The sequence below is a fragment of the Myotis myotis genome, unplaced genomic scaffold (genome assembly GCF_014108235.1).
Source record: "Myotis myotis isolate mMyoMyo1 unplaced genomic scaffold, mMyoMyo1.p scaffold_m19_p_2, whole genome shotgun sequence".
NCBI classification, from domain to species: Eukaryota; Metazoa; Chordata; class Mammalia; order Chiroptera; family Vespertilionidae; genus Myotis; species Myotis myotis.
The window spans coordinates 215,633,086-215,646,352 of NW_023416324.1; the positions used below are offsets into that span (position 1 = coordinate 215,633,086).

Consider the following 13,267-nt stretch of genomic DNA (forward strand, 5'->3'; position numbering starts at 1 on the left):
AATAAAAGAACTACAGTGCCAAGTCAGACACCCCTCCCCCACCCCACCTCCTCTCCCCCTAAACCTCTCACCGTTTAAACTCTCCTTTCTCTCTGAACTGGACGCATCACCCACATGAGCAGAACATGTGTTCCCAGCTATGAAGCGTCCCAGAGCCGGGTGAACTCCTTCATGGATGCTCATGGCGTTTCCAGCCAGCAGGGCTGCCCACGGAGACCTGGGCCGTACCCAGCGCTTTATTCTGCATCTCTCTGCCTTCCCCCCTCTCCTCGCAGTAACTCACTCCAGTTAGAACACCAGGCTCAGCACGCATAAGGAGGCACCGTGAGTGAAAACCTGTACCTTCTCTACAAGGGACACAGCTGCCACCGTCCCTTCACTTTGGCTGTTGAGGTCTAACAGCCGTTTTGCAGGGAAAGCTGGTTAGAGTTGTGCTCCGAGGGTGCTTTCTATACTAACAGGTTACTGTAGCAGCCTCCCTTGCTGTGTGTATAGGCTGCGCATCCAAGCAAAGGACACGGTGGGAACGCCCAGTCACCTTCCAGAACAGGCCTGTCGCTAACCCCCGGGCTTCCCATGGAGAGGACAGCGCCACGGGCCACGCCCACAGGGGCTCGAGTGGCTCCGACGTGCTCCCGCTCCCTGTCCAGGCTCTGCCCGCCAGGCACGGAGGCCCCAGGAGAGCAGCCCTGCCCACGGCTCTGGAATGGGGCTGAGTCCGGCCTGTAACTGGAGGGCGTTCCCTTACCCGCTGAACTATGTCCGAGGAGGGGGACGAGCTGGCGTGGTGAGTCTTTAAGTGTGAAGTCATGGAGCTAAAGGTCCCAGATCTTTGGCATGGCTAGCTCTCCCAGGACTAACAATTTAAGAAGCACCTTACATCTGATCTTTTCTTTAAAAAATGTCAGTGTATTTTTTTACTGACTGGCTTCAGGTGGTGTTCTATAGAAAACTACTTTATTCAAATATAAGTAATGGCTATTGCTTTAACTCATCCAAAAGGTGAAGTCACTTTAAAGGTTGTGCAAGGTAACAGAAAGCGAGTTTAGTGTTTAGGGCCCCTAAACACCCCGCCCCCCAAATGTCATCTGCATGACGCTGGGGACCCAGGGGCCGCTGGGCTGTCCCACAGGGAGGGGCTTCCTTCCCGCCTGAGGATTCTCAGACCACAGCAGGGAACACAGAGCAAGGACGGTCATGAAGACGTGGCCTAGAACAGCCGGAAGCCAATCCTGGGCCCGAGGGGAGGGGAGGCTGGGGAAGGAGGCTGCAGCAGTCACCAGGCCCAGCCTCACTCCCAGGGCAGCCGGGCTGTGGAGGCTGGGGCCCCTCTCACCCCCCACCCCCACCCCCAGCTTCGAAGGTCACAGAGAGCTGTGTCCACGCTGATCGCTGGGGAGGGGGCCCTGTAGGTGCTGATGGGCCTCCACCTGCGTAAGCACAGGAAGCCCGAGGAGAGAGGGAGCGTGGCTGAGCTGACGGCCGGGCCTTGCTGGTCTGTGTATGAGCAATGCTGTCCATTGCATGGACACCCTGAAACCCTTGCACAAACGTGAAACTGTCCCCCACGAGGTCGAGATGGGCTCCCAAACCCGGCAAACCTGCCCCCCGCCCCGCCCCGCTTCATTAAACTCATAGCATCTCAAGACCAGTTTACGCCACTGAGCTGTCAGAGCTTATAGAGCCCACTTAACAACAAGGGGGCCACTTCCCACTTATAACAGCATGAAAATAAGCTCAGACCCTCATCAACAGAGACACTAAGGCCAAAAGCATGACGATCTCTTGGATCTTGTGTCTTCCTACTGTGTCGGCAAACATGTCAGCCTCAGAAGCTCTCTGCGGCCGGTCTCCCGGGGCAGGGTCACCCGGACACCTCCCTTCCATGGCCAAATGCTGCTGGCCCCCTTCTTGGGGCCCCAAATCAGTGGCGTGAAGACCTGATTAAGGGCGTTACTCTGAGTCCGACATGAGCCACACGCAGGAACGGGGACGCACACTGAGCAGTTGCCCCGCTGCTGCGGGCGTCAGGTACGCAGCCCCGTCAGCCTGGGCCATTCTCCGCCGGCGGGAAGCCAACGCTTACCGGGCAGCACCAAACGACAAGTTCAAAATGACAGGTCACACTGTCTCAGCTGCCACATTGCAGAACTTAGCCAAACCCAACCAATGTTCCACCGGCCAAGGTCCGAGCCCCCCTGCGGAGAGAACACTGCACAGAGAGGGAGGAAACAGTTAACAGGTTTACCTCTGCATCTTTAAGCCTCACATAGTTAGAAGGGAAGACTCCGGACTTGTCGCCCACTGTTCCTGTCCACCAGTCGCCATCTTTCTTGGTGACCAAAATCACATCGCCTTGCTGGAAGGTTAAGTCGCCTTGCTCGGCGCTCTCGTAAGTGTACATGGCAACAAACTCTGGTGGAGGGAAACATGGAGACACGGAGAGAGCGTGTTTACAGAAGTCCCAGACAGCTTGGCAGAAGAAAGTTCATGAACAAGGAGGTTAGCAGAGGAGCATTCAAGAGAAAGGCTCGTCACAGATAAAACACCGAGTTCCCAGGCGCCCCTGGCTCCACGCCTCGGCTGCACAGGAAACCAGGCCCTGCAGCCACGGACCCAGCAGCCGAGCGGGCGCCACAGTGTGGCATCGTGCTTCTTCCGAACGGAAACACCGCTGCACTTTCTCTGCGTCACTGAGCACGGTGTGCCCACCAGATGCCTGAGGGGACCCAGTCCCAATCCTAGTGAACTTTTAGATACAGTAGTATGTCCTTCATGCAAATCAAATAAGGCACGCTTTTCATTATTCGGGGCCTGAATGAAAATTTTTGTCCTACTGTGCCATACACACAAATGGCAGGAAGCTGTTAGAACACAGAGTAAAAAATATACATTATTTCATTCAAGTGCACGCGGGTAGAAGGGTTTCCCCACGAGGAAGCCAAGCCTGGCAGCTTTGGGAAGGACGTCCTTTCCCATTAGCATCGTCCTCTCTGGGTCTCTCTGTTCTGACCTTCCCGTTCCATTTTGCTCAGTAACTTGTGCCTTAGCTCATGTCTGGACACGTAAGATAGGGCCGCGGCAAGCAATGCTTTCCCGGTGATGATAGAAGCAGTGTGTGGCCAATCCCAGAAATAATCAAGCCTTTTTGAGCCAATTGAAGGGAAAAATCAGTTTCTTACACTTTATTATTCATGTAATTTAGTCTTAAGAATAAGAGCCAATGTCCTCTACTGTCTTGAGTGGGAAGGGAGTGTACTGCGGAGGAAGTTCTGCTTTTTCATTATAAACAGCTTAAAAACCACGCCACATGCTAAGAAGGATCACCAGGCACAAATTCTAGATGCTAAACTAAGTACGGGGCAAAACATTTTTCCTACCTTTGCTCCGTTTACCCTAAGCATTTATATATTTTTAACCAATAAAAAAAAATCACACTGTACCCCAAAAGTTCACTTTTATGAGGGATACTGTGTGTTCCTTGTTAGAACTTCGGATGACGCCTTAATTGCCGAGCCTGGCGCTAACCAGCAGGCAAGGAACTGGTGGGGAGGGGCCTCGGCAGGAGGTGCTGGTGGGGCTAAAGCCACCACCAGACACGGAGCCCCACTGCGCTCCTGTGGGCAGCTCCCCGTGTGGGAGGCTCCAGGCTGCTTCACCTCCAGGCTCTGCCGCGGGCCCACGGCACACCCGAGGCCCCCGAATATGCCGGGAGAGCAGGGGGCGCCCTGTCTTTAGCCTTTGGTGCAGGCAGTGCCTCCTCCATCGTTCACACTGGAGAAATGGTCCCGCGGGAGGAAGCCAAGTTCGGCAGCTCTAATAGGACATTCTTTTCCCGTTAGCACAGCCCTCTTTGGTCTCTGTTCTGACCTTCCCTTTCCACTTTGCTCTGTTCCTTGTGCCTAGCTCATGTCTGGCCGCCTCAGATAGGGTAACCCCCCCACGCCCTGCCGCTCCGCACGGTGACGGGGCAAGCAATGCTTTCCCAGTGGTCCCTGCGCTTAGAAGGCACTTTCTCCAAAACAGACCCAAATTTTGAAGTAGCTCTCAAAGTGCCTGAGAAACTTTAGCAGCACGACCCCGGCCGCAGTCAGCCGTGCAGCGGGTATAGGGTCCGAAGGAGGCCGCAGCATGTGGCTGCCCTCGCCCCCCACGCACAGGGGCCTGCGGGGACGTGAGGACACACAGTGGCACCCACCCGGACCCTTCTGGACATTTAACACGGGTGCTGGCTGTTCCCAGGTCACTATTTTAAGACCTACCCACACTGGCGATCTCCTTAATCTGGCTTAGGGTCTATTTAGATTTGGCGATGTTTAATGCAGTATAACAAGCAGCCCATTAGTATTGGTAAGAGCTCTTCTCAGAATCTCAGAAGCCAATGTCCTCCCGCCCGAGATGCCAGCACTCTCCCAGTGCTACGCGTTTCTAATATGCAAATCCTCTCCAGCGGAGGGAGTAAATGTCACCCCGTGCTCGTGTGTGGGGTTCGGCGGTGGCCTGCTCGCTGAGGCCTCTGTGCAGGTCTCACCCGCAGCTGCGGGCGCGCTCCGGCAACAACCAGGAAAGCAGCAAAAGGGGCCGAAGCAGCAGACGTCACTGGCCTTGATTCTCAAACCCTCACACATGTGATCACATAGCCCTGCCGATCTCCTCCTCCGGCTGCAGGAAGGGGGCCAGACCAGCACTGTAAGGTTACCAGGGGAGGGCGCTCAGTGAGACTCAGCTGGCATCACACCTTGAACTTGGGGAGCGTGTAAGAGCTGTTTGCCCCGTTCTCCTAACAGTGGATAAAGAAACCATTAGGCTGATGAGCGTGGGTAAAGAGAACTATGCTGATGATAGTTTTGGTGGTAACAGCCAAAAAAAAAAAAAAAAAAAAGATGCACTAAAGTGCTGGCTGTATTTAGTGACGAGCTGAGCTTCTATAACTAACCTATACATTTAAAGAAATGTGCCTCTAAAACTCCTCTTGAAAAAGTCATTTGGTGACTGTGAGTCTGAAGTGTCATTAACCTTAATCCTGGCTGTCTCCATGGAAACAACTGCTTTAATAATTCTGTTTTTCATAAGCCAAGCCCCCCTAGGAACACAACCATCTCCTGATGGCACACACGCTACATAAAACATTCTGTCCTCCTCTCCTGTAGCCAAGGGGCTCAGGGACGTTTACGATGCAGTGGGTAGACACTGGGCAGCCACCAACGCTGCTCAGAGCGGCCACGAGGGCCCGGCTAACGCAGCACCGACACTGAGAGCCCGCCAGGCTGAGGTTTTCCCGCGGGAGCCTGAGTAAGGCCGGCTTCGTTCACTTTTAAACCCGCGTCAGGTAGCGGCCCGTGCAGCCTTAGGGTTATGTCATGAAGCAAACACCAGGAAATAAGCACCTGCTTGTTATGTAATAACATGCAAAATGCAACTTGAGGCCTAAGTAAGCTGGTGCGGTTACTTCCATGGAACTGGAAACTGAACTTGGGTTCCAGCTGGGACAGTACAGGGGATGCTGGCGTCGCTGGGACAGTCTGCCGGACGGGGCGCTACAGCTTAGCCTCCTGCCCACGCCCAGAGCAGCCATGTCTACAATCAGCTGCCAGCGTGCTCAGAACCCGACCCTCCGGGCGCTGATGGGCTCTTTCAAAAGCCCAAGGGCTCTAATCAAACATGAGGGAAAACGCAGTTTATGAGCGATGCATCTGCCAGCGTCTTGAAAGCCTCCATAAGGAGCTACTTACCTTAGAGGTTGATCTACTGAACACAAATGAATGCCGTCTGTTTGGAAGTGAAACCCAGGCTGGTCTCGCACACTGGCTGCAGGTGCTCCCAGCTGCCCGCCCCCGAAGGGCACAGTTAGACGCGGGCTCTCACCTTCTCCCGAGAGGGCCGGCTTGGCCGCCGGGGAAGCCACTCGCTTTAGAGGCACAGGACTGTCTGAAGAGCCAGAATCCGCGCTGAAAGACGGGAGAGGAGAGCATTTTAATTTTTATCTTCAAAGGAAATAGTACAAATGACACCAGTTTTTCTTTTTTAAAACTTTAACATTAAACACTGGGAACAATCTACAGCTGAAACAGATGCACTTCATTAAGACACGCAGGGGCTCGGGACTGATTCCAAGCTCACACTCTCTTCTCAGCCCTTGGCTGTGCGGGACACGCAGCCAGCGTGCGGGTCTGTTTCAGAGGCGGACTGATAGGCGCTCAGCAGTCTGTTTGCTATTTTCTCTTCTTAAAACTCATGGCTTGTTTGGACACCCACGTGGCTGGGATAATTAGACAGCCGCCTTGCTGAGGAACCTGGCGACCAGGCTCCCGGTGGGAAAGACGCACACTCTCCCAGGCAGCTCCCGAGGCTCCAGGCAGCTCCCGAGGCTCCGGCCCCCTGCGCTCCGCTGCGTGTCTGAGGACCGTGATGAGCTTGGGAGAGGCGTGATCGCCCACAGGTCCGCAAGGACGTCAACCCCAGACAGAATCCTCTCACGGGAGTTCATGGGGCACAAGACCCCCGGCTCCTCCAGGCCGGACAGGAGCATGCATCTCTACGAGGCCGCCCTCCAGGTCACATGGCCCCAACTTTCACGGTTCAAGGGCGCGGAGGAACCCGAACTACGCAAACAGTAACCGAAAGGCTAAGTGTCTCCTCGACTAGAAGCATGTGACACAGAAATACCTGGCCGCCTTCCTGGTGGGCCCCGAAATGAGCTTCACATAGGACTTGGGGAACCAGCCCTTCTGACCCTGCACCTCTCCAAACCACCACATGTCCTGCTGCTCCAGCACCGTGATGACGTCGTTTTTGTTGAAGTTCAGGTGGTTGTCCTTCTTGGCTCTCCAGGGGTACAGGGCTTGTGCCTGCAGCCCCTCCACCTTCTCACCCTGTGGGGGCGACACAAGGACCCTCGTCACGGTGTGATCCGGGCCCGAGGCAGACAGCAGGTTACAGACACCTCCGTTTCTCAGGAATTGTTTGTTTCCCAGTGTGGCAGCCAAAGCTGCCGGCCGCTCCCGAAGCCACTGTCCGGCGTGGAGAGCTCTCCGCTTCACCAAGCCGGAGGTCGGTTACACTGCTGCTTGGCCTGCGCCTTCCACATTCCGGTTCCATGTTCACGCTCGCGTTGCCCGGGCGCCCCCACCATGTCCAGGCTGACTGGATGTCAGGGGAGGCTAACACCGGAGCAGAAGCCCTAAGAAACCCCAACGGGTGAGTGACTGGCACCTCAGTCCAGGGGCCTCACAGGACCCTGCCAGCTCCCGTTCCCTCTCAGAACAGAGGCCTGGCGAGCCCGAGTCCACTGCAATCGCATTTACTGGCCATCCCTCTGCAGGATATAGGGGTCACCACAGGACAGAATGCCAACCTGCCTCCCCAAAGTACCTCGGGATAAGACCCTTTATAAACCGTAAAATGCAATAAAAAGGGACAGTGTGGCACTAAAACCCACAATTCACGGGAAGAGAGAGATGCAAGCAACTGCGAATGCCCCCTGGCAGGTGGCACAGAGGCTCCAGCTGGACACGGTGGGGGCAGGGACGGACCGGGCCTGGCGGTGGGGACACCAGGACAGGCAGGCACCGGGCCCTGAAGCACCAGGATGCGGCAGCCAGGGCTTCGGAGCAAGGGCCCTCCAGGCCGAGGGCAGGGCACCAGCAAAGGCCTCGGGGTGCAGCTCTGCAAGGGGCCTGGGGGAGGGGCCTGCAGCCTTGGTGCCAGGGGGCGTGGGAGGAGCCGAGGCTAAGAGGCAGGGAGGCACTCACTACCTAGTAAAGCACAGAAGAAGCATAGAATCTTAAACCACAACTGACAGGGCAGCGCCTTTACCCCGCCACCTGCGCCCCCGTGCAGAGCGCCGTGACGCTAAACAGTGTGCGGGACCCCTCACCCCGCCACCTGCGCCCCCCTGTGCAGGGCGCCGCCGTGACGCTAACAGTGTGCGGGACCCCTCCCCCCGCCACCTCCACCCCCCTGTGCAGAGCGCCGTGATGCTAAACTGTGTGCGGGACCCCCCACCCCACCCCCTGCGCCCCCTGTGCAGGGCGCCGTGACGCTAACCTGTGTGCGGGACCCCTCACCCCGCCACCTCCACCCCCTGTGCAGAGCGCCGTGATGCTAAACTGTGTGCGGGACCCCCCACCCCGCCACCTCCACCCCCTGTGCAGAGCGCCGTGATGCTAAACTGTGTGCGGGACCCCCCACCCCGCCACCTGCGCCCCCCTGTGCAGGGCGCCGTGACGCAAAACTGTGTGCGGGACCCCCCACCCCGCCCCCTGCGCCCCCTGTGCAGGGCGCCGCCGTGACGCTAACCTGTGTGCGGGACCCCTCACCCCGCCACCTGCGCCCCCTGTGCAGGGCGCCGCCGTGACGCTAACCTGTGTGCGGGACCCCTCACCCCGCCACCTGCGCCCCCTGTGCAGGGCGCCGCCGTGACGCTAACCTGTGTGCGGGACCCCTCACCCCGCCACCTGCGCCCCCCTGTGCAGAGCGCCGTGACGCTAACAGTGTGCGGGACCCCCCCCCCCCCCCCCCCCCCGCTCCTGTTCAGCCCAGCACTCCTCGCCTCCCGAGGCTGCCGCAGGAGCAAGGCCCCCTTTTCTCTCCTGTGTCTTCCCCCAGCTCCCCTCCCCCTCCCGCTCCCGAAGGAGAAGACCATCTCCTTCCTGTGTTACTGTGTTCCCAGCCCTGCAACTATGTCCTCCTCTCCCCTGTTCAAGACGCGCCCCTGACCGGCCAGGCGGGAGGTCACCCCCCGGCTCCCGAAAGGCGGGCGGAGGACGGAGCTGGGTGCATCCGATGAGGCTCCTTGTAAACGGCAGCCGCAGGCACCTGCTGACCTCAGTGGTCCCCACAGCATGCCCCCCCATGCCCCAGTCCCCCTAGCATATGCGCCCCCCACACACCCTGGTCCCCCCCAGCATGCGCGCCCCCCACACACCCTGGTCCCCCCAGTATGCGCACCCCCCCACGCCCCGGTCCCCACAGCATGTGTGCCCCCCTCCACGCCCCCAGTTGCTTACCTGGCCTAAAACCGGGGATGGAGAGGAGCCGGTGGCCGTGGCCGGAGTAAAGGCCGACCGCTGCCGTAACTGGCCGGCACTGGGGACGGTGAGTGAGGGCTGGGTGGCCCAGGCGTCCCAGTTATCCGTTTCAGGCTTCTCAGCGGGGCTGGGCCACCTGGGAGGGAAGCAGCCCCGTGAGCAGCAGGCCCTTCCCAGCACCAGCTGCTCCCAGTGGACACAGCCCAGCACAGGCCCAGGCTCCTGCAGCTCAGGGCGGGGAGGAGGAAAAGCTGGGGCGGGCCAGCTCCCACGGGCAACGAGCCTCGGGCAAATGACGGCGGTTTCTCTGAGCCTTGATTTCCTCGCCCACTAATGGGAAGGCCCTCTGCCCTCTGGCTGGTGGGAGGGTCACGTGAAATAGCAGGTGGGAAGACATGCTAACCACGAGCACCAGCCACACCCTCCCCTGACCATCGCTGTCATCTGTAACAGCAGCAGCGGCATCGGCGAAGAGGAAGTCACACACCATTGTGGAGCGCCAGCCTGGTGGCTCGTGCTCCCAACACCATTTCTCCCACCGCCTCACCCTCGCCAGCTGCCTGGCCTCGGGGACACTCAGATGGAACTCTCTGACTTGAAATAACCACCCCTGTGTGAGTGCAGCACATGCAGGTTACTGTTTACATCTTTGTGAGCCACAAACGCAGCTGAAAATCAAGATCGTGCCTGTGTTGGACTGCACGTCCCGGCTCGGGGCTGAAAATAAGAGGCCCGAAATGACAGCAGCGACTGCGCAGCAACATTCACTGAGGAAGAGTCACGCTGCTGGGGCCACAGCCACGCAGCCCTGCTGGGCACCGTCTCTGCCTTCTGTGTAGCCTGTGCCTCGGCTCAAAGTCAGCACTTCTCAGTCCAGATCGAGGTGGGGTGGGGGCTGGGGGGAGAGGCTGGGTGGGGAGGGCGTGGGGGCGGCCACCTCAGCCCCTCCTCCAGCTGAGCTGTCTCGTGTCTCCCTCCAGCTGAGCTCATCTCTCCCCATCACTCGGCTCCTCTGCTTCTCCTGAAGGACAGTGGGACGTGAGAAAAACTGGAAGCGCTTCTTATTCGTGTCGCTTGTGCCTGGACGGGGTGGGGGGGCGGGGCGGGTCAGACACCTGCACACCTCGCGCATGCGTGCCTCTAACCAAGGGTGGGCAGTGGTTCGGCTGTCCTTCCCAGCCTCTGCTGACCCGTCTTTAATGCCATTTGCTGAAGACCAAGGGCCCGTCATGGCCACGGCACACCGCTCCTCACTGCACATCCGGACACAACTGGGGAGAGGGGAGCAACACAGGAGCAGCTTCCTGTCTCACTCAGAGCCGAGGACTGAGTCCCTGTCTGTCTGTCCAGCTGAAACGTGCTGTGGACGTGCAGGAAATGACGGAGGTTTGCTGGCTGCGTGGACGCCAGGGAGGCTGTTAAGCTACTTCTCCGTTTCCTCCACGGGAATGAAAGGGCCGGACAGAGACTGGGGAGCGAGACGCCCGCCTCTGCCCCGCGATCACGGAGCGGCGCGCATTAGCCCCGTTCCGGGAGAGGGACCCACACAGCTGGGACCGGTCACGGCTGCACCCCCACTATGACAGCCCCTAAGAAGAAAGGTCACTAAGCAGGTATCGCAAAGGTCACAGCCATGACACGGCCGCACTCACGTGGAGCTGAAGTCCGCCCAGTTGTTGGGGGCGGCGGAGGGCTCGGCCGCAGTCACCGCCGGAGGAGCCGGCGTCTCCCGCACCTCCAGCTTGGGTGCGGGGGTGGAGGTCAGGTCCGTCACTGGTTTGACGGGGGCAGGAACCTCGTTTTCTGGGATCTTCTCGGCGTAGTTGGCAGGAAACCATCCCGTCTTGCCTTTCAGCTCTCCTCCAAGCCACCCCGGCTCTCCAGTCTGGCTCTCGTCCACCTGCAGGAGAGCCACAGGGTTGAACTCGAGCGGGACTGACCAGCCCGCAGACTCCGGACACACAGACGAGGCCCGGCCTGGCAAACTGACCCTGGCGGCTCTGTGCCTGACCCCAGGCAGGTCTGCACCTGACCCCGGCGGCTGAATGCCTGACCCCGGGCAGGTCTGCACAGTGCCCGAGCCGCTCTGCACTGACCCCGGGCGGCTCTATGCCTGACCCCGGCGGCTGTATGCCTGACCCCGGGCAGGTCTGCACAGTGCCCGCGCCGCTCTGCACTGACCCCGGGCAGCTCTATGCCTGACCCCGGCGGCTGTATGCCTGACCCCGGGCAGGTCTGCACAGTGCCCGAGCCGCTCTGCACTGACCCCGGGCGGCTCTATGCCTGACCCCGGCGGCTGAATGCCTGACCCCGGGCAGGTCTGCACAGTGCCCGAGCCGCTCTGCACTGACCCCGGGCGGCTCTATGCCTGACCCCGGCGGCTGTATGCCTGACCCCGGGCAGGTCTGCACAGTGCCCGAGCCGCTCTGCACTGACCCCGGGCAGCTCTATGCCTGACCCCGGCGGCTGTATGCCTGACCCCGGGCCGCTCTATGCCTGACCCCGGCGGCTGTATGCCTGACCCCGGGCAGGTCTGCACAGTGCCCGAGCCGCTCTGCACTGACCCCGGGCAGCTCTATGCCTGACCCCGGGCAGGTCTGTGGTGCCGGGTGCCCAAGCCCTGGCTCTGAGCAAACAGGAGGAGCCAGCAGTCAGCTCCTACCCACAGCGGGGTTTCAGTTTTCTCCCCTTTTCCGAATAACGGCAGGTCAGACCAAGAGCCTGGCCGAGGCCCACGCGCAGCTGCTGAGCCTGGCACCGGCTGGGACTGAAAAGTGACCGCCCGCTGCACCACCCAGTCAGCTGATCATTACCAAGAGCCGGCGGTGCTGAGAGCTGGACGCAAAGGGCGCCGTCACTATAAATCAGTATTCTTTAAAAACCCCTAGTAACAAGGAGTGACTCAGCGGAGGGTCAAGAAAGATCAGACAGCCGTAGACGGTTTCCGCAAAAGCGAGCAGACCGCTGCTGAGCCAGGTGAAAGCTGCGCAGGTGCATGATGGGAAAAGTAAGGACAATTATTTGTAGCCGCAACTGTTACTAAGGTCCCATAGTTTCCTGTTGTACAGATTCAGCTGTACTATTCAGGAGGTGCCTGTGAGAACGTGAAACCCTGTCGCTTAACATTTCAGAGGCTGCGCATCACAGCAAGTGCTCCTCCTGTCTGCACTGGATTCAGCTCCGACTCAGAAGGGTCACTGGAACCAGCAGGAGGACTCTGCTTATCGCTACAGGTTACCCACTGTTTCAGGGGCAACGGAAGAACGATGTGGGGGAGTCACACTCACGGTTAGAAAGGTACGCTCATCGCTCTAGGGCAGTGATGGCGAACCTATGACACGCGGACTCATTGTTTTGGTTGATTTTTCTTTGTTAAATGGCATTTAAATATATAAAATAAATGTCAAAAATATGAGTCTTTGTTTTACTATGGCTGCAAAGATCAAAAAATTTCTCTATGTGACACGGCCCCAGAGTTAAGTTAGGGTTTTTCAAAATGCTGACACGCCGAGCTCAGAAGGTTCGCCATCGCTGCTCTAGGTCAAATACGGGGCTATCAGAGACCTCATCTGATTTTGAATCCCTTAAGATACTAAGGAGGTAACACATTTAACACTTCACTGGACATTAACATTACTTTTTAGAAGTCACAGAAATGAGTAGGCCGGGTCTTAACAATGATTTTAGAAAAACTGGCAAAAATACCAGTTTTCTAACCCATTCAAATTTCAGTAAACAAACAAACAAAAAAAGCAAAAAACTATAGACCCGAACACTTATCTGTATTCTGTGCAGAGTAAGGGCGTGTAATAGTCATTTGCTTGCCTGAGTTAAAAATGTGTTTGTGGGGGTGGAGCGAGTGGAACACCCAGCCAACTACTGAACTGTGACTCCGCCTGGAGGGCGCCTGCTCCGCCCAACCCCCCCCCCCCCCCCCCCCCCCGCCCCGGGAGCCCTGCTATCCCCGTGGAAGCATCTGCAGCTGAGGGCGCCCCCCCCTCCCCCCCCCCCGGCACAGGGAGCCCTGCTGTCCCCGTGGAAGCGTCTGCAGCTGAGGGCCCGCAGCAGGCCCCGGAGACAGTGCAGTCCTGCTGGGAGGTTCTGCTCGGCTCTGCAGACCTGTGATCCTCGCTGACACTGAGTCAGTGGTGGGCACCTGGTCACTGTTCATCCAACTCCCCACAGTTTGTTCTAACTCCATTTTGGGGGCAGCCCCAACTGGTTCTCTAAATGAGGAT

The 13,267-nt window shown here is 58.5% G+C and overlaps 1 protein-coding gene across 1 annotated transcript in view; it reads right to left on the reverse strand.

Annotated features, from left to right (window-relative positions):
- The window catches only part of ITSN1 (intersectin 1), a 149,053-nt gene that overhangs the window by 38,057 nt on the left and 97,729 nt on the right, over positions 1-13,267 (reverse strand). Inside the window, 5 exon segments of the mRNA XM_036347475.1 lie at positions 2,249-2,415; positions 5,866-5,948; positions 6,667-6,872; positions 9,009-9,165; positions 10,682-10,929. Coding sequence (XP_036203368.1) covers positions 2,249-2,415; positions 5,866-5,948; positions 6,667-6,872; positions 9,009-9,165; positions 10,682-10,929 — 861 coding nt within the window.